Source organism: Festucalex cinctus, chromosome 2 (genome assembly GCF_051991245.1).
Source record: "Festucalex cinctus isolate MCC-2025b chromosome 2, RoL_Fcin_1.0, whole genome shotgun sequence".
Classification (NCBI taxonomy): Eukaryota; Metazoa; Chordata; class Actinopteri; order Syngnathiformes; family Syngnathidae; genus Festucalex; species Festucalex cinctus.
The window spans coordinates 27,513,215-27,534,542 of NC_135412.1; the positions used below are offsets into that span (position 1 = coordinate 27,513,215).

The following is a 21,328-nucleotide window of genomic DNA, read 5'->3' on the forward strand; positions in this document are numbered from 1 at the left end:
TTAACGTTCACTTCAGCTCCCATTTTCACACAAAAGTCTAGAACTGGACCAGCCGGGACACCGATGTCCATCAGGACGTGTGTGTTTGTGTGTTAACTATGCAGAATGAGATAATGAATCTGGAGCGTCGCTGAGTCGGCAGGAAACTGCTGAGTTTCCACTTTGGTGGTGTGGGGAGCATGTGGAGCCAGTGGACACCAGGAGAAGATGTGAGCGAACGGGAGGACGACGAGGGCGGGAGAAGCGGTGGGACGCTCCCGACCCAGCATTGAGCCTTGAACCCATGAACCGGACTCGTAGCGCCCTGCTCGGCCTCCCCCCTCCTCCCCCTTCTCCCCCTCCCCCTCCTCCTACTCCGCCGCATACGTCGTCTTTCTCCAGTCACTTCAGTACCATGAGGTTTTCCTACCACCTCGACAACAGCGCCGCCAGCAGGACAGGTGAGTAACTACAACAACAGTACCACCATAGGTTGGGCAAACATTTGAGTTCAAGAGCCACATTTTGTTTTGAAAAGGACAGACGCACCATTTCATTCGTAGATAAGGAAAAAAAAAAAAAAAAAGCATTTGAAATCTGTATGAAACTTTGTTTATTTTAATGATAAAATCATAACATTTCAGTGTTTGCTCATCTCTCCTTGATGATAGCAGTGACAGGTTCTCAGGGTACTGATGTCACAGTCTTCCACCAACACCCCCCTCCCAATCCTGCACTTCACTTAGCCCCACTTCCCTTGATTCCCAACATACATCGGCCCACACATGAACACTAAAAATAGATTCAGCTGCTGGACTTTCACACACACACACTCCAAAGTAGTAGTGAGTGACCCAGTGACCTAGAGAGACAAAGGCATACACGCGCGCACACACCCTCTTTAATGTGTGCATGTGTTTGTGAGGTGGGGTGTAAGGTCAAAGGTCAAGCAAGCAGATGATGATGGCAGAGTGTTTTTTTCCCCCCCTCAGATGTTATAGTTGTGTTTGTGTGTCCTTGTTTTTCAACTCTGGACATAGAGGGCCGGGGAGGGGTGGTGTTGATTTAATGACTGTCCTCTCTTTATCACTTCCTGTTGCCTGTTTGCTACCGTGTGTGCGTATGCGTGTGTGTGTGTGATAGGTGTAGGAGTGTTATTGGAGGCTTTGACAGTGAACATCTGGAGTGTGTTTGTTTTGGTCACCCAGGCTTCACCACAGTGATATTGGTGCACATGCATGATTATCCAGCCAGTTTTACTCCACATGATTGACAGGCAGATCACCACTATATCATTCTGGAGGACATTTAGACCTGTAGAATCTCCTTAATAGTAAGATTTACTACCTTATCGATGACATTTGACACTGCCTTGATCACTGCTAGAAACTTTTGTGCAACATCAAGAGCTATACAGCCTCTAGAAGCTTCCTGTTGAGTTCAGCTGAGTTGAGAGTCACAAACCTGTAATAGACAACCAGACCATCCTGTTATTAAAAAAAACAAACATCTAGACTTGTAGAATTGGTAGAACCTTCCTAATATCCTATCACTACCTTGTAGTGGACTACAGAAACTTCCTCAGTCACCACTAGTATGAACTTTTAGACTCCAGCAACAGTCCTTACTCCAGCGTGTCCTGGGTGACTGGGTCTTCGCCAGAGCTTCATTCATGAGTCTTCTTAATAGCCCCAATCAAACCCTTGAGGTGAACGACCAGAATTTCCTTGTGTCTGACAACAATAGAAAATTTTGAACTGGAGAACTGACATAACTTCCCTAATACTTGTGGTGGACTATTCAAATTACCTTGATCACTTGAAACTTCTGCAGCACATTTAGACCTGTACAACTTCTAGAAGCATCCTAATAGCCACAATCACAAACTTGAAGTGCAACTGCACCTCCTTGATGACCATTAAAACCTTCGGTAGCACATAGACTGAACTCCCCTTTCAACCTCTGAAACCTTCTTAAAGGCACGGTCTTCCGTTTTCACTCGGGAGGGGGGTGGCGGGGGTTGTGTCGCAGACGGTGCCGTGACGTTACTCCCGCGGCAACTTGACAGCATGCACGGATTTTTTTTCCACTCACTCACTCACTCATTCACTCACTCACTCACTCACTCACTCACTCACTCACTAACTCACTCGTGTGAGTGAGTGGAATTACCACCACACATTAACAGAAGCCCAGATGTGTAGACTGAGAAGGGGTTCATGTGTATACATCCTGTATTTTTATAGTGCATTTTCCTGAGTGAAAACGGGAGACCGTGCCTTTAACACCCAATCATAACCTTTTCTTGCATTACCAGAACCTCCTTGATCACCTGTAGAGCCTTCTAGACCTCGAGAACCTTCTCAATTCCCACATTATTGTCACGTACATCAAACTGTAAAGAAAATAAGAGACATTTATGTCATTTTTTAACGATTTATTAAATGTAACCACAAAATCTAAAAAACGACATCATGCCCACATTTCCCGCAATACCTTCTGCGATTCTCCTTGACAGCACGCCAACGTGTTGTCAAGGTTACAGCCGGTCAAATTCGAAAGTTATGGTCGTTTTCGCACAAATTGCACCAATGAATCGACGTCGACAGTAGTTCTCAGCCAGATGTGTCCCTCATGTTTTGTAATCATGCCAAAAACCCCGTAAACACAAAAAACGTGATCTACGTACCTAAACCTGATCTACGTGCACAAAACGTGATCTACATACACAAAACCTGTTCTACGTACACGAAACCCGATCTACATACACAAAACGTGTGCTCTACATACACAAAAAGTGATCTATGTACATAAAACCTGATCTACGTACACTAAACGTGTTTTACGTACACAAAACGTGAAAACCCAAGATCCACACGCGCAAGGCTAGTAAACTTTACAGCAGGGGGCGCTGTTGAATCAGCGACGTATTGAGAGAGAGTTTGGCCAACTCGTTGAAGAACGACTACGCTGTGATTGGTCAACTGCTGGTCACATGACATATGGACGCCTTGTCGTTACCATGGTGCTGGTGCAATTGCCGTTTCTATTGTTGTTATCACTTACATATTGCAATTATGCCGTGTTGCTCAGCATGGCGTTGTTCACAATTACAACCAGGCAGTGGCGTTATGATGCAGGGTTAACTTTAGGGTTAAATAAAGTAAGTAAAATACCACGATTTGATGTAGGTGGGACTGCACACTGCAGCTTTCTACCTCGTCAAATGAGTGGTGTGCCATGTTACTTTTTAAAAATACTTTAGTTTGTGATTGTGAACGCCATAAAAGCCTAATGCAATACATTACGTAATCGCAGCGGCATGTAACGACAAGGCGTCTATGTGTCATGTGGCCAGCAGTTGACCAATCACAGCGCAGTCGTTCTTCAACGAGTTGGCCAAACTCTCTCTCAATACGGCGCTGATTCAACAGCGCCCCCTGCTGTAAAGTTTACTGGCTTTGCGCGTGTGGATCTTGGGTTTTCGGCACGTAAAACTGCTCGGCAGAATATCACTGCCAAAAGTCACGTGAGTTTTATCCGTAATTGTAAAATTGGTTTTTACGTACGCAAAACATTTTTTTGTTTTTTGCAGTTAAAAGATTTTTTTTGTTATTGTAATTGAATATATGCTTCTTTGTGTACGTAGATCACGTTTTTTGTGTTTACGGCATTTTGGCATGATTCTAACTCCATACGCGAATGTCACGCATGCGTCTAGTTGGAATTTATCTCGTTGTCAAGGAGACCAAAAGTGAAGGGAGAAGTGAAGAAGAAGACACACCCACCCTCTCCACATTTCGCTTTCTTGCTGCTGCAAAACCCGCCTCCGGTCAATCCGCTTGCTCGAATCAAGCGCTACTAATATACATCTCTGTCCAGATAGCAGTCTGCTGCTGAGCTGCTCTCTCTCTCTCTCTGTCACACTGACACACACACCAACACACACACACACGCACACGCACACCCCCGCACACACACACACACACACGCACACACACCCCGACACACACACACACTCTCTCTCTCTCTCTCTCTCTCTCTCTCTCTCTCTCTCTCTCTCTCTCTCTCTGCGGCTTGCGCGCGCGCGGACCCGAACGAGGAGCCGGTTTCGCGGTCTACTCTTTTTCTCCTTTCTTTTTTCTTTCCCTTTTTCTTCTTCTTCTCCGTGCATGTGGACCGGGTGAGCCGCGGTCTGCCATCGTCAACATCGTCGTTCATGAGCGGCCTGGTGTTGTGTTGTGCGATGTACATGGACAGAAGCAGCCTGAGCAGAGGTGAGCGCGAATGCATGCACGCACGCACACACGCACACACACGCACCCCCCCACTGCGCTGCATTGGCGCGCGCGTGCGCCAATGGGGGGGTCATAAAAGCCTCCGCACGCGCACGCACTGACCGACATCTCGCCGCAGTGAATCAAATGTAGGCTAGTGTGGCGCGCGTGCACGCCACTGCGTCTGATGCCAGCAGATGTGCTGCTCGTCGGCGCGTGCACGAGCCCGTTGCGGATCGATTCCGTCGCCATATCACAGTTGGCATGTCGTGCGCGCGCGCGTGCGTGCGTGCTTTCACTCGTCCTTCGATGATGATGATGCTGATGGGGAGACCTTCATCTTAGTGCAGACACACCCCCTCTCTCGCTCGCACGCACACGACGAGCGCACGTCCATGTGTGTGCACGTTCAGGCCCAGTTCAGTCACATCAGAGCCAACAATGACCTCTAGAACCAGCACTACAATGTCAGCTAGACTAGAATCTGCACCCGCGATTGGTTCCTTCAACAGTACTGCTCATACCCACAGGACCGTCAGTAGAACATCCATCCATCCATTTTCTTGACCGCTTATTCCTCACAAGGGTCGCGGGGGCTGCTGGCGCCTATCTCAGCTGGCTCTGGGCAGTAGGCGGGGGACACCCTGGACTGGTTGCCAACCAATCGCAGGGCACACAGAGACGAACAACCATCCACACTCACACGCACACCTAGGGACAATTCGGAGCGCCCAATTAACCTGCCATGCATGTCTTTGGAATGTGGGAGGAGACCGGAGTACCCGGAGAAGACCCACGTGGGCACGGGGAGAACATGCAATCTCCACCCAGGAAGGTCCGAGCCTGGACTCGAACCGGAGACCTCAGAACTGGGAAGCAGACGTGCTAACCACTCGACTACCGTGCCGCCGTCAGTAGAACATGCCTTCTGAATACCAGATCCCATTTGATCATGAACCAACCATCTTTACAACCTTTTAATGGCCTACCCTAACCAAACCCATTTAATCATCACTAGAACCAAACTATTCAACTTCTTAAATCATAGTGGACTACCAGAATAGCCTTAGTCACCACTAGAACGTGCTACAGACCATCTTGACCTGTAGAAATTACCTTCCACATTTACAACCATGACCTCCTTGAAAATGCTAGACCAGGTCAACCAGGTCAACATACTTAACGCCCTATTAAGAACCCCTTGTAGTGGCCTACCAGACCTTCGCTGATCGCTACTAGAACCAGCACTAAAAGATCTCTTGAAATATAGAAACCTCTAAAACCTTCTTAATTCTCACATTCACAACTTTGCTGTGGACTACCAGAATCTCCTTGATCATCACTATAACCCACTTTAGAATATTTAGCCCTATAGGAACCCGAGAACTTTCTACATTCTAAATCATGCTGTGGCCTACTAGAACATCCTTGATCACCACTTGAACTATATAGCAGGACATTTCAACCTGTAGAACCTTCCTAATGCCCACATTTGCCAGATCTTAGTAGAATACCAGACTCTTTGCTACTACCTACAGTAGAACATCTAGACTTAAACTTTGTAGGACCATCTTAATGCTTACATTCACAATTGTATAATGGACTACTGGAATGTAAATGATCACCACTAAAACGTTAATGGTTACTTTTTGAACATTTTCTTTTCTGCCTATTTTTAAAGTGAATTTTCTGACTTTTTTTTTTTTTTTTTTTTTTTTTTTGCAATTTCAAAGACATTTTGTGGTAATTTTCTGCCTTTCTTTTGTTTTTTGGACATTTCATGGTTACTTTTTGAACGTATTCTTTTCTGCCTTTTTCAAATATTTTTTTTTTAACGTTTTTTGGCAATTTTGTGTACATTATATGGCAATTTTTAAAAAATTAAATTTGTGTGCTTTTCCTCTTCCTTTTTGAACATTTTATGGTCACTTTTTAGACATGTTTCATTTTTTTTATTACCTATTTCATCTACCTTTCGTCCCTTTCTGACAGCTTAAATTTGGATATTTGAATATTTCCATCCATCCATCCATTTTCCTGACCGCACATTCATGACAATGACATCATAGAGGAAAACTATTTGATCATGTAACCTGTGGTACATCTGGACTAGTGGAACCTCTGGAACCTTAATCTGCACAGTCACAACCTTGTAGTGTAAGTGGACTGCTAGAACCTCGCTGATGGGGGTTTTAACTCACTGGTATAACATCTGCACCATGCATCGAGGCTCGCCCTCAGAGCAGGCAACCCTGATTCGAGTCCCATACCAAGCAGCTCTTTCCTGCATGTCATTCCCTCTGTCTCTCCTCTAGCTGTCCTGTCCATTCAAGGCCAAAGCCAAAAAATAATACTTTACAACCTCACTGATCACCACTACAACCTGCTGTAGAACATCTTGACCCATAGAAACGCTACAACCTTCTAACATTCACAAACATATGTCCAATCACAACCTCGTTCATCACTAGAAGCTGCTGGACCAGTTTTTCTCAACCCTGGTCCTTGGGAACACTATCCAGCATGCTTTCCATGTCTCCCTATTCCAATAGAGGTGATTCCAATAACCAGCTCATCAACAAGCTCTGGAGAAGCCAGATAATGATCCTCACCTGTGTTTTTGAAGGGAGACGTGGAAAACAAGCTGGATAGGTGTTCCCCAAGGACCAGGGTTGGGAAACACTGTACTGTTCAACACCAATGTAAACACTTAAAGGGGAAGTCAACCCCCCCCCCCCACCCACCCCAAAAAATAAATAAATAAATAAATAAATAAATAAATAAATAAATAAATACAATAAAATATAAAATCTTCACAATAAGATGTTTTCTGCAGCCCCACAAGTCTAAATGCTGTATTCAGCAGTTTTATCAATATCAGAAGGCAGCCATTTTACACTTGCTGTCGAGTGAAAATTACATCACAGTTGCTCAGGTCTCATCTAACAACCAGTCACAGCTCAGCTTCAGAAAACAGGTGAGGTGTGATGCCTGAGCCCTGCGCAAGTGTGATGTCATCGTCGGTCGACAGCAAGTGGCAAAATGGCCGCCCCCTGAGGGTTGTGTGCTGAGGTAGGATCCCAAACGCAGACACAAATAAGGTTTTATCTATTTATTCTCATTGAGAGGCAGAAACTCTGAGACGCTGTACACAGAACAGGTGGACAATAATCCGGCAAAACACAATTCACAGACCCTTAAATAGACTGTCAATCAATCTTATTGGTTGTGGCTAGACATGTGAGTACTAGTACTGACATGGAATTATCTGATTGGCTGTTAACCCAGTAATTACAGATAGTTCCGGACATCAACAAACATCATATAGCATAAAAGATTCCTGACATCACAAAGTCCAGCCAAAACTAGCTGAAACTGGATGCAGTTACATCAATACCCAAAAAGACACGTAAGGTGTCGTGAACTCTGGCGCATAGTCATGAACTCTACTCAAACGTAACCCAGACATGACACTGAGATGGAAAAAAAGGGCTGGAATTTGCGGCATAGCTCATATTCCACAAATGTAATATTAATCATAATGTCATGTTTCGACTAATGAGATCACGTGTAACATGTTATTGTCAAGAAATGTTTAGAAGGGTGTATGTTATTTTTGTATGTTTGTATGAGTGTCAGACTGCTACTGTGATGATAAATATTGAAACATAAACGTGGCCGTAAACATGTATAATCACCAGATTTAAAAACGACAAATGTTGTTTTAGTGCCAGTCTATTTCCCAAATCTATCAGTGTGTGTAAATGGGTGAATGAGACGAATAAACTTTGTGTACTTTGTAGGTTGTTACTTTCTGAAGTTAAATGAGTTGTCCTGTATTATTTCACCACATTTTCCACATCAAATATGGCGGACACGCTCACCACTTGAACTACTCAAGTATACTCAAAGTGGAGTTTATGTTTAATCTATGCTTAAATAACATTCAGTTTTTTGATGGTACCGTATCAAGATGCACTTTCCAGGGTGTCTTATCTATTGCTTTATCGTCTTCTCAATTCAACGCATAAACAATATCAAGTTTAGTTTAATTGTTGACCAGTTATTGCTGAGCTAAACTGTCAAGCTAAACTAGATAGCTTAACTTCACAGTTCACACCGCAAGCTTACCTGCATCTGACAGGTGAAAGCAAACGTCGTAGATGTTGTGTCTCTTATTTTTGAGTTTCAAATCTTGTAAGTTGTTATTGTCTTTTTCTTGGTTTCATCAAAACGATAATCCTTGAACGCAAAAGTACAGTATTCATCTTTGGTGATACTTGCTAAATGAGGTTGCCTCAGCCCCTGTCTGTGGCAACACTAGTGGCTGTCATTGCCGTGATTGCCTGAATGGCACGACACAAATTTTTGTTGAAAAATAAAAGGTACACCGAAAAAAAAAAGATTTTAAAATGTAAACAGAATGACTTCTCAAGCCATTGTTAAGTCAAAATCAAGTCAAGTCTTTCATAACTTTTTTTTGCAATAAATTATTTACTATCAGAAAATTTGCAATTTAAATCAACTTGAGTTCAAGTCATGTGACTCGAGTAGGCCCCCCTCCCCGCCAGGTAACTCCAAAATAGGACCAAAGGAGCCTGTTCTAAAAATATCTCACGAGCAGTGGCACAGTTTTCCAAAGAATGTTGGAGAAGTGATCATTTGAAAAAGTAAACACTTGGAAAGATTTATAGAAGTAAACTTGTTCTTAACATTTATATGTATCCTACCTTTAAAAAAAAAAAAAATCATTGTTAAGAATTGTGCATAAAAAAAATTACATGATCTGTAAAATGTAGTGCCCACATTTACAACCTTGCCTATGATAACCCGATTGCTCACCACTACAACCTGCTGTGGAACATCTAGACACAGCTAACATGTACGTAGAAATTACCTGTAAATTACCTGTAGAAATAACATGTATGTAATGCTTTCATGTATGCTTTCATGTATCTGGAGCTAAGAAGCTATTTCACAAGTTAGCATTCTAGCCGATGTTAGCTGAACACTCATTGACAAGCCAAGAACTTCCACCCTTATTGCCCTCCCAGGCCCCCCGTCCTCCTTGAGTCCTAGCTTGCTGGCGAAGAGTCTCTCTCTGGAGCCTCCTTGTGGCCCTCAACAACCCACCTCCTCCTCCTCAAGTCCCACCGGGCTCCAGGAGGAGGAAGTGAACGACACCGGACCACCTCAGCTATGTAAAAGCCGGCCTCCTCTGCTCGGACCGAAGCCTCAAGGTGAGTGCCACCTGCAGTTGACAGCAATAACTACAGCACAAATGCATGGAATTACTGAATGACCTTGACTCCCTACTTCCGCAGTCCCACCCAAGCCGCCCCACCTGCAGCATCAGGTGGGAGCGTTGAGGAGCCGACCCCGAGCGCCGGACAAGCCGCTGCCCCCTCCTCCGCCCTTCAAGCCCTCCCGTCCCGAGGACCATGCTTCACCCACCTGCGTTCTGTCACTTATCGAGAAGTTTGAGCGGTAAGAGATGTCACTTATATTATCATGTTGGTGGTACGTTATTGATAGGTTATCACATGAATTGATATGTTACAGTGAGCAGATCATCATGGTTCCTGACATCACCGGGGGAGCCCTGTGTCCCCGCCTCCTCGACAACCCATTATCTCGACCTTCATCTCCACCGTCATCATCGTCAGCTCCCGCTGTCCCCGAGGAGGACGAGCGGGGTCTTCCTGAGGTCAAACGTCACGATGATGATGTTCAGGAAGTGGAGGGGCCAGAAGAGCCGGCTTCCGTGGAGCTAAGCGAACGTCTGCCGTCCGATCAATCGGGTCTGCCGCCCGAGCGTTTGTCCCTCCCCTCCTCCTCGCAGACGGATGGCAAGCTGGCCAATCGTGACAGTGGCATCGACAGTATCAGCTCGCCGTCACACAGCGAGGAGCTCTGCTTTGTGGGTGTGGACGACGGTGGCGGTGGTGGCGGAGTTTATTCCTGCGGCCTTCCCCGACTCTCCAGCTCGTCCTCGTACGCCGGCGAGGAGGGCGAGGCGAGGGGCGCGTCCAGGAGGAGAGACTTCTCGGAGGATGCGGACAGTGACCTAGAGGAGGAGGAGGAGGAGGAGGGGGAGCTCACTTTGGTGCTTTCAGCCCCGAGACAAGACTTGGCTGAGGTAAGACAGGAAGCTGTCAACCGACTCTACTGAGAATCGCAGTGGTAACCATAAATGGATGGAACAAACCTGCTTCCAGCTCGTTGTCATTACTATGACACAGAGTGGTTCCAACAGAATCTCCTTGATCGTCACTAGCACCTCTGGACTAAAGAACCTTCAGAACATTCTTAATACCAACATCCACGACATTGTAGCGGACTTCCAGAACCTTTTAGTTACTAATAGAACATGTAGAACACCTATTGTGGGACCTTCTTTAAGATCTCCTTAACACATTCACTGCCAGCCCAGCAAAAATGCATTATTTGACGTCTTTTTCCGTCAATGGCAGTCAATGAGTTTAGATGAGATGTAACCAAAATTGACGGATTTCTAAGCAAAATTTGCCTTAAAAAAAGAAAAAAGGAAAAAAGGATGCTGCAATATAATCACAAAATATATTGGCACATTGTGTTTAACACATTCACTGCCAGCCCAGCAAAAATGCATTATTTGACGTCTTTTTCCGTCAATGGCAGTCAATGAGTTAATGTTCAGTACATTGTAGTGGACTACCAGAGCTTCCTTGATCACGACTATAACTTTTGTCCCTTTTGTCCCTTTTGTCCCAACTTTTGTAGCATGCAGATCCTGATCTTTAGTATCAGGTGTGTTGGTAGTAGGCGGAAACATCCAAAACCTGGAGAACTCTGGACCTCGAGGACTGGAATTGGTGAACCCTGTTCTAGAACCTTCTTAATACCCATTTCACAACCTTGTAGCATACTTCCAGAATTTATTGCTTACTACTAAAATATGTTCTGGAACCTAGAACCTTTGTTAATGCCTACATTCATGACTATGTAGTGACATATCGGAACATCACTGATCACCACCAAAACTTGCAGTAGCATATAGATGAATAGAACCTCTAGGAAAGTTCTTAATACCCACGTTCGTAAGTTTATAGTGGGTTCCTGGAACTCCTTTGCGCACCACTAGAACCTGCTGTAGGACATCGACACCTATAGAAGCTCCAGGACCTACTTAACTCATTTGCTCCCAAAACGTGTAAACACGTTCTATTTTAAATATTACCATGGTCCCAAAAACATATTTATACGTTTTTTTAATGTTTTTTTTGTTTTGTTTTTATTTTTATTTTTTTAAATGTTTTTAGAGCATACAGAAGGCTTTGATGCAGCCTCTGAAATGAAGAAAATGGTTGAAGCACTAGTAGTTATTACAAAAAACGGCCAGCAGGTGGCAGCAGAGTATAAGAGATCAACCAGGGCCATGTTGCAACAAGCTCTTTGTTGTGAATGATTTGTGAATGATGAAACTTAGCTATATTCTAATGCTAATTGCTGCAAAATGGAAACAGATACAAATATGTTTTTTTACTGGTGAAAGAAAAAAACTCTTGTCTTTCTCTTTTTAGGCTCCATGTTTTTATAGCAATGGGCCTTCCAAAATCAGTAAAAATCCAGTAAAACAGCCGAGAGCGAAGGTGGTTACTTCAGTGAAAATGGCTGGGAGTCAATGAGTTTTAATTGTTGTCCTCTTTGTCGAGGGTGATCATTCTTGATCGTCAACATATTTTGACCGATGCCTGTCACAGACATCATCACATGTCTTCCAGCTGTCCGTCCAGCAGAGGGTGTTCAACATTGCCAACGAGCTCCTTCACACAGAGATCTCCTACGTGTCCAAACTCTACCTATTGGACCAGGTAGGTCTCCACGGCAACACAACCTTCACACACAGTCCGGGCACAAGTAGTCAACTGATGCACTGCTGTTCCTTGCAGGTCTTCTGCGCCCGGCTACTGGAGGAAGCACGCTCCCGCTCTTCTTTCCCATGTGACGTAATTCACGGAATCTTCTCCAACATCTGCTCCATCTACTGCTTCCACCAGCAGTTCCTTCTGCCAGCCCTGCAAAAGCGCATGGAGGAGTGGTGAGTTGGTCTCGAACTGCGTGACGAAGAGTTTTTGTGTCAGATATGCAAACCAGGCAACCCACCAGTGTGCTATGGCATGGTAGAAGTGTCTCTGAATTGGTTTCACAGATTATGTTTTTGAAAAAAAATCCTTAGGGACTCGAGCCCACGCATTGGAGACATCCTGCAAAAGCTTGCACCCTTCCTGAAGATGTACGGCGAGTATGTGAAGAACTTCGACCATGCCATGGAGCTCGTCAACACGTGGATGGAGAGGTCGGCTCTGTTCAAGAGCATCATACACGACATCCAGGTGCCTGACGCCCTTCGTCACAATAATTAGGACGGTCAAAATTCAAATGTTAAATCTGGACATTAATATAAATTAGAGCTGTCAAAGTTAAAGCTTTAAAGCTTTCTCTCTTGAGTTAAAGTTTTAATTCTGCTTTGACTCTATAGTTAACTGCTTTACCCTTTATTAGTGCTATATAAAAAAAAAAGACGAGTTGAGTTGAAAGATATGTTTGTAAGCACCACACCCAGCTAGTCCTAATAGAAGATCCTAGTTCCAGAAAAGTAACTATTACTAAGATAGAGTTGTAGTCCAGCGACTGAGAGACCTGAACCGAGGTAAGAAAATGTTCCAGTCTGAAACAAGGTTCTCTTCCGAAGAGGTTTTAGTCAAAACGTGTATGTGTACATGTTGATGGATGTTTGTGTTTGTGTGTCAGAGGGATGAGCGCTGCGCTAACCTGACACTCCAACATCACATGTTGGAGCCAGTCCAAAGGATTCCTCGATATGAACTCCTGCTCAAAGATTATCTGCACCGCCTGCCTGAGGATGCGCCAGATTACAAGGATGCTCAGAGTACGCACACATCATCATTTACTGTATTTCATGATTAAAATTGATCAAATGTTGACATGATAGATTTAGCAAGATAGCAACTTGATTACTGACAGCCTTAAGCAGATTGATAAGGATTTGACATTTATATTATTGAGAATTTATCAAATGCACCATGTTGCAACAAGCTTTTTTCCTCACAGTTTTAAAAAGATTTGTGAATAATAAAACTTAGCTATATTTAATGCTAATTGCTGCAAAATAGAAACAGACAGAAATATCATTTTTACCTGATGAAAAAAGAGACTCCAATCTTTCTTTTGATAGGTTCCATGTTTTTATAGTAAAAGAACACAATATTTTGTGGGCCTTGCAAACTCAAAATCAAAATCCAGTAAAACAGCCGGGAGCAAAGGGGGTTGCTTCGATGAAAATGACTGGGAGTGAATGAGTTAAAGGTGTGTTCAAGGATCTTCTCAAAAAGTAGAAGCCAAACGTCCGTGTGTCACTTTTTAAAAAATGCGCATGACAGACATCCTATCAGCTCCCTTGCTCGTCCGCGGGGGTGGGGCCGGGGGCGGGTGCGCATGCTCAGATAAGAACCAGCACGCACGAGGTCGTTACGGCAGATTGATTGACGGGATAGAGAACCAATTGTTAAGATGATCCACCCGGAAGACGGAGAGACAAAAGATCCTTGAATACAACTTTAATGTATTACTATCGACCTTGAACATTGGTTGATGTCATGACAAGATCCTCTCCGTTTACAGAGTCTCTAGAGCTCATCGCTACGGCCGCTGAACATTCCAACGCCGCCATCAAGAAGATGGTGAGATCTTTTAGTACAGCTTCCCTGAACGGGTAGCAGCAGAAATTTCACAACCGTTCGGATTGACGCTTTTGTAACTTTCAGGAGCGAATGCGGAAGCTCCTGAAGGTGTACGAGCTCTTGGGCGGCGAAGAGGACATTGTGAATCCGACCAATGAGCTCATCAAGGAGGGGCACATCCTCAAACTGTCCAACAAGAACGGCACGTCGCAGGATCGATACCTCATCCTGGTATGGACTGCTTGCCTGCCTTCTCTATCTCCATCATCAGCGCCCGTGGGAAGTCTAACCCAGTGCTTCTCAACTGAGGTCCCCAGACCCTGAAGCATTTTGAATCAGCTTTTGTTATCATTTGAAAAAAATTGCATGCCAACACAAGAGGACCAGCACAAATGAAACAAACATATTACAACAATTACTCCTCACTAATTCAGTGTTTGGCCAGTAGAATTTCTTGTCAATACTTGACTGCTTTTGCAAGGTAAAAATGGGAACAATCTTTGGCAGAGTTCATTGACTTTTTGCTTGCCTTCCACTGGGCTCCTTTATCATCATACACAAGACAAGGTGAAAATGATTCAGTGAAAATTGTCTGTTTAACAGGGATTCAAGTCACTATTTTGAAAAGCGCTCGAATTATGAGGGAGGTCCTTGAAAACCTTTCTACCTTGGACCTCAATATTTTTGAGAAACCCTGTTCTAACCGTCTCTGTGCTCCTTCAGTTCAACGACAGGCTGCTGTACTGCGTTCCCAAGCTGCGTCTGATTGGTCAGAAGTACGGTGTCCGAGCTCGCATTGATGTGGACGGTATGGAGGTAAGTCTTGTCAATTGTCATTCGAAATCTTAACCCGACACCGGTGCATGATGTTTTTGTTTTTGTACTTGGGTTGCTATCTTGCTAGGTGTCAGGATACCAACTGTTAGTATGTTAGCATTTTAGCAAACCTAATTAGCATTTGTTTTACTATGCAGCTGAAGGAGATGAGTAGCACAGCGGTTCCTCGCACTTTTTTGGTGTCCGGCAAGCAGCGTTCGCTTGAGCTACAGGCCAGGTAATGCTAATGCTATTGACGCTGAGATACACCACCGTGCGACCGTTGAGGTTTCATCTGCTAACATTTTTTAACTTCCGGTGTCTCTGCAGGACAGAAGATGAGAAGAAAGACTGGATCCAGGTCAGGACGTGACTCGCTTGAAATCAAACAGCATCACTGAGCCATCAACCAATCAGAGGATATGCGTGTGTGCGTGTGCGTGCGTGTGTGTCTTACAGGCCATTCAGGCCACCATCCAGAGACACGAACACACCATGGAGACATTTCGTCACCTGACTTGTTCACTACGAGATGACGAGTCCACGCCCCCTCATTCCCCGGTAACACGGCCTCTTTGCTTATGAAAAAAAACAAATGATAATGACATTAAGAATATGTAGAATTCAATTTTTTTAAATTAAATGACTTTAATGACTTTAATCTATCAGAGCTGCGCCGAGCTGGGGAAACGCGCGCCGACGCCAATCCGCGAGAAGGAAGTGACGTTGTGCATGAAATGCCAGGAGGCGTTCAATGCCATCACCAGGCGGCGCCACCACTGCAAGGCCTGCGGTCACGTGAGTCCAATCACAGCTCATTCGCTTTGTCGCCATGAAGACCACCCGTAAGCCTCTAAGACTCTACTGTCTCACCTTCAGGTGGTTTGTGGGAAATGCTCAGAGTTCCGCGCCCGCCTCTCGTACGACAACAACCGCACCAACCGTGTGTGCGTGGACTGCTACGCCATGCTAGTGGGCGTGTCCCCGCCGCCTTCTGTCGTGGCCGGCAGCAGCCAAAGGAGGCGCTCGATCCTGGAGGTGAGAAGGACGTTATAGTCGGAGTCTCGGTTGCGATCACCCTTTAGCTGGGACTCGACTTGATGGACTGTTGCCATAGTGACTTGGGACCAAGGTTATTTTAGTTAACTAATACTAACGAAAATATTAAAACTAAAATTCTAAAAACAATTTCGTTAACAAAATTAATTAAAAATGAAAATGCTCTTTAAAAAAAAACGAAAATAAACTGAAACTACATTTTATGTTGACAAAACTAACTATAATTATAGCAATAATGCCGTTCGTTTTACTCTTTGGTAATTAATTGAATGCATGAGCCTTTGGGGATGATTTTACGGAGCCCCTAAGGTGACATGGTAGAAAAAAAAAAAAACTTTTCGTTCCCTCGCAAAACATCTTTGCGTGCCCTCGCAAAAAACTTTGCGTCTTTGCGAGAGAACGCAGTTGTTTTGTGAGGGAACGCCGAGCGACGAGGATGGAACGTTTGTAAACATGAAACAAAACAGTGGGAAAGCTTTCCCAAAGCGACTAGGATGGAGCATGTATTTTTCCACTGCTTTGTTTACACGTCGCTTTTGTTCACATGGAAGATGACCCGGAAGTGTTTACGGCGCAGCTAAGGTGACATGGTAGGCGAAAAAAACAACTTTGCATTCTTTGCGAGGGAACGCAATCACCTTTGTCACCTTTGTTTTTTTTTTTCTACCATGTCACCTTAGGGGCTCCGTATGATTTTAAATGTGATTTTAAGTAGATTTATTTTGATATGAACCGGAATAAGGATGTTTGAAAGTGTCACACAGAAGTGACATCATCTAGCAGCAGCCAATAGAAAAGCACCTTCAGATGACGTCGCTTCCATGGTGTTTTTTAAATATTGCGCACAAGTAATACACATAAAAAAAAATAAAAATAAATAAAAAAAATAAAAAAAATAAAAATAATACTGAAACTAACTGAAATGAAACTAAAACGAAACATTTATTAAATAACTAGAACTAATAAAATCTAACAGAACCATCCAGAAAACCAATTAAAAATAACTAAATTTAAAAATCAAAACTCAAAATGAAATCAAAACTAACTAAACTGAAAAATTCCCAAACTACAGGGTGATTCAAAAAGAATGACCCTATTTCATGATCAAATATTCTATGAATGAAAAGTAACAAAAAAATAACATTTATAATAAAAGTGTTCTACTAACTGTCAAGTTTTATTTCACATATTACAAGTGCTCAATATGGCCTCCCCTTGCAGCACGAACAACATCAATACGATATGAGAATTCTTCACAAACACGTTGAAGCACAATTGAATTGACCGCTGTTGTTATTCGATGTTTTAAGTTTTCCAGGTCAGTTGGTAATGGCGGAACAAAGACTTTATCTTTTACAAACCCCCAGACAAAAAAAATTACAAACTGTGAGGTCAGGAGATCTAGGAGGACAAACACAAAGAGGATTTATTTGCTGTCGCTGCCAGACGCATGAGTCTGTCAGTGTCAACGTGACAATTATAGAAAACTGGGAAATCTGATCTTTCAAACATCCACTCCCTCATTCTGATTCATACATTTACTTAGGGAATATTCGATGATGAAATATGGTCATTCTTTTTTAATCACCCTGTATAATAACCCTGCTTGTGACTTGCTTTGAAGATTGACTTCTGAACTAATGCTGCATTTTAGGAATGTGGGAGACTGGATTTTTCTGACTTCATACCAGGAAGTATACAAAGGAACCCAGAAATCTGAGTTGTGAAGTTTGGGAAAAAAAAAAAAAAAAAGACGCAGAATTCACAGACCGGTTTAAATCTGACGTCATTGGCAATAGCGAACCCCCAATAGACAAAGACCGTGAATGGCAAAACATAATTTACATTATTATAAGCATATTTATCTATTTATTGTAACATTAATTTAGTTCTTTGAAAAAAAATAACTGAATGTGATTTTTGACTGACTCTGTTAACCAGAACAACAAACAATTTATCAGAATCAGCCATCTTGCTTGTTTATTTGCTTCAAACGCTTTGAGGTCCGAACTGGGAGATTCCAAATCTGTTATGTCCAACTTCCCACCTTCCTGGAATGCAACAATACTCCTACTTCTGACTTATTGGCTGTCACCGTAGAAACAAGCCTCACTGGCGGCCGAGAACAGCGTCATGTGCAGCTTCCTGCATCACATGGAGAAAGGAGGCGGCCGAGGCTGGCAGAAAGCCTGGTTCGTCATCCCCGAAAATGAACCCCTGGTGCTCTACATCTATGGAGCTCCTCAGGTGGGTCCTGAACGGAACACGAGAACGCACTGGAAATTTGTGATTACACTACTACTACACATTATAATCCTCTCAGTTGATAAAACATGCGTCAACTTTATTGAAGACTCAAAACTCCTCGTCCACCATATTGCCTGGATCATTGCATATATCCCTAATAACTTGGAACACAGTTTGCCCTCACTGCATGCGCAATTAATTACCCATGATGCCATGTGTTTTCAGGATGTGAAGGCACAGCGCAGCGTTCCTCTGATTGGCTTCGACGTTTCCCTCCCAGAGTCATGTGACCGCCTGGAGCGCCGACACACCTTTAAAATTTCTCAGAGTCACCTGACGCTCTATTTTAGCGCGGACGGAGAGGAGCTCCAGCGCCGATGGATGGACGTGTTGTCCCGGGCCGGAAAAGGAGAGGAGCCCCAGCCTCACCTTCCAATCGTGGAGAGCGTGGAGGAAGAGGGGGAGGAGCCAGAGGGGGCAGAGGGGGACAACACGTGATTTGACTGATTTGAGTGAAGCAGGGGGTGGGGCCAACTGTTGGATCTTATTTAATCTGCATGGACACAAGATGGGACGTTACCCATGAGCCTCTCTGCACAGCTGTGATATCACATGCTGTATGAAAGCACAATCCTCTTCCTCCCGAAGCTGCTTTTTGATGACGTCATCCAATATCCATAATTCTCTGCAAAAGTGATGATGCTGCACCCCTGTCCTGATGGGACACGCTTGGACGCTGATTATGACTTCATAATGGCCAAATTTCATTTTAATGTCAGGTTTTTATCATGTTATTTCATTCCATCATGTTTCATTGAGGATTTCATGGAAAAATACAAGAGACTAAACAAAGGTGGAGGACATGCAGATTTGCTAGTCATAATATCTCTTCTTCTTCCTGTCATTCTGATGTTGGATGTTGTGCGTGCGTGCGTGTGGGTGTGTGTTGTTTCCTTGATACCAAACCTTCAACCTTTGTAAATATAATTTATTTGCCTGCAGTCACGTGACTGTCAGCAGGAGGGAAGAAGCCTTTAGCAGCAAGTCTAGCATAGCAACTAACTAGCTTGCTGAGAGGGAGCAGGCTCTTTTTGCTAAACTAGGCCAATCTTATTCTGGAACTTTGGTTATGTGTGTTCATTAAGATCATCGTATTTGTGGGAAGGTTTCTTTTGTTTGTTTTTTTTCCAACCTGGCTTTCACCATGCATTTTTTTTTTTTTACCATGTTGTTTGTAGGGCTAAGCCTAGCATAATTTGAGGGGGAGGGGGGCGGGGTCCATGCTCTTTGTGTTAAACTAGGCTAATCTTATTCTGGAACTTTGATGGCGTTTGTTCATTAAGATCACCATTCTTATGTGAAAATCTTTTTTTTTTTTTTTTTTTTTTTGTGGTTGTGTTTCCACCTTGGTTTTCACATCACGTTTTTTTGCCTTAAGTTTAGCTTAGCAAATGACTAGCTTCCTGGGAGGAAACCAGCCCTTTGTGCTAAGCTAGGCTATTCTTAGTTTAAAACTTTGATGGTGTTTCTTCATTAAGATGATCGTGTATGTCTGAAAGTCTTTTTGGGTTGTTGACTTTCTTGGCACATAATTAGTTCCATTGGCTGGCATCACAACTAAATTGCTTTCTTTTGAGGGTGACCTTGCGCTTTGTGCTAAAGCAGGCTGATCTTATTCTGGAAATTTGATGGCAACTGGGAGGAAGAAGACCTCGTCGGCTGCTCTGATTCCTCTGCTTTGATTACGTTTGTTCATTGGATCATCATGTTTGGGTAGTCATTTTTTGGGTTTGTTTCCATCATGGCTTTTACTGTGCATTTTTAGTGTGTTGATTTTAGCATGTGGTGCTCCTCCTCCCTCAGTGATGTTAGAAGGAAATGGCCTTACATTTGAATTCATTTTTTTAATGTACTCTGAAGCTTCTGACTTTGTGTCTTTGTGCTTTAAGTCGACATGGTGCTGAATGCTAGATGACGTCTAGTTATGGATGATGACAATTCGTTCCCTTTCGTGAGCTAGCACACAAGCTGGACTGGGAAACTTCCAGTCACGTGACTCATTTCAAGTGATGGGAGACAAGTGGTGCTGTTTACACGTGGTCACAAGGTGGCGCTGTTAGTTCTGAGTGAACTTGTGCCAAATGCAGTGTTATATTGTAATAATGTTATTATCGTTGTTGGGCTTTTTGCCTCTGGTGAGTGTGTTTCTATTTTTACAGTTCACACATACATTATTGTGGACTGTAAATGGCTGCTGTTACCATGGAGACAACACATCTTCAAATTAAAGACAGATTTATGGACTTCCTGTTACAGTTTATCCTTAAATTAAAAAAAAAAAAGTCTCTCGTTGTAGTAACACCTGAATTATCGTAATCCTGTTGTTGCCATAGCAACTGCCAGGTTACAGGACTTGCCCTTCGATGTCGCGTTGGTACCCTAACATCCACACGTTATGATGATGTCTTGTTACTATGCTTGTTGCTATGGTGAGTGCCGAGTTCCAGTGCTGCTTGGTTGCCGTGGCAACAACAACAGCAGCAACAACTGATTATTGACGATTGATGAGAGATGATTGGTTAGTGGCCGGCCACTGCCTTCCTTAAATCTTTTGTGTCACTTTGCCTTGTGAATGATATCACGTGTTAAAGACATTAAAATAAAGCATTAACAAAGGTTGGACGACTATTTTCATTTATCAAAAAAATGTGTATGTTATGCAAGTAGTTATTGATATATTTATTATTATTATTATTATTATTATTATTATTATTATTATTATTATTATTATTATTTTACATGATTTAGCTCAAGGGTCACATTTTTAAAATGTAGATAAAGGAGCCAAGGCATTCATATATGAGGTTAAACAAATTTAAAAAGTGTATTTAAAATAGGCAAATCTATTATTTTTTTTAAATGATACATTATGTAAGTTTATATTTTTATACATGTATTTTGTTTATTGTATATATTAAAATAACATTTTAATGACAAAGTAAATTGTCATTTAATTGTACTATTCATAATTCATTTAATTATAATTAATTAACCTGTGATTTAATATTTTTCAAAGGCACGACATAGACCATTGTTTAGGTTTTTTTTTGTTTTTTTTTCCTTTTTCATTTCAGGAGAAAAACAGAACTATAATAAGGCCCACCCTTGTTTCATAACTTGGATAGGCAACTACATGTGCTCTGTTCC

General features: G+C 43.0%; 1 protein-coding gene across 2 annotated transcripts; it reads left to right on the plus strand.

Moving 5' to 3' along the window:
- Window positions 1-38: 38 nt before the first annotated feature.
- fgd1 (FYVE, RhoGEF and PH domain containing 1) lies at window positions 39-19,388 on the plus strand. Of its 2 annotated transcripts, none has more exons than XM_077514126.1 (18): window positions 39-440; window positions 9,311-9,496; window positions 9,581-9,743; window positions 9,819-10,395; window positions 12,020-12,109; window positions 12,188-12,336; window positions 12,475-12,631; window positions 13,050-13,188; window positions 13,941-13,999; window positions 14,084-14,230; window positions 14,723-14,815; window positions 14,974-15,053; window positions 15,146-15,176; window positions 15,275-15,376; window positions 15,485-15,613; window positions 15,695-15,853; window positions 17,975-18,121; window positions 18,347-19,388. In XM_077514126.1, the coding sequence occupies exons 1-18, from the start codon at window positions 284-286 to the stop codon at window positions 18,617-18,619; spliced, it is 2,838 nt and encodes a 945-aa protein (XP_077370252.1). In that variant the 5' UTR covers window positions 39-283; the 3' UTR covers window positions 18,620-19,388. The 2 variants fall into 2 exon arrangements, with proteins under 2 accessions (XP_077370252.1, XP_077370251.1); XM_077514125.1 differs by lacking the exon at window positions 39-440 and adding an exon at window positions 3,980-4,256.
- Window positions 19,389-21,328: the final 1,940 nt, after the last annotated feature.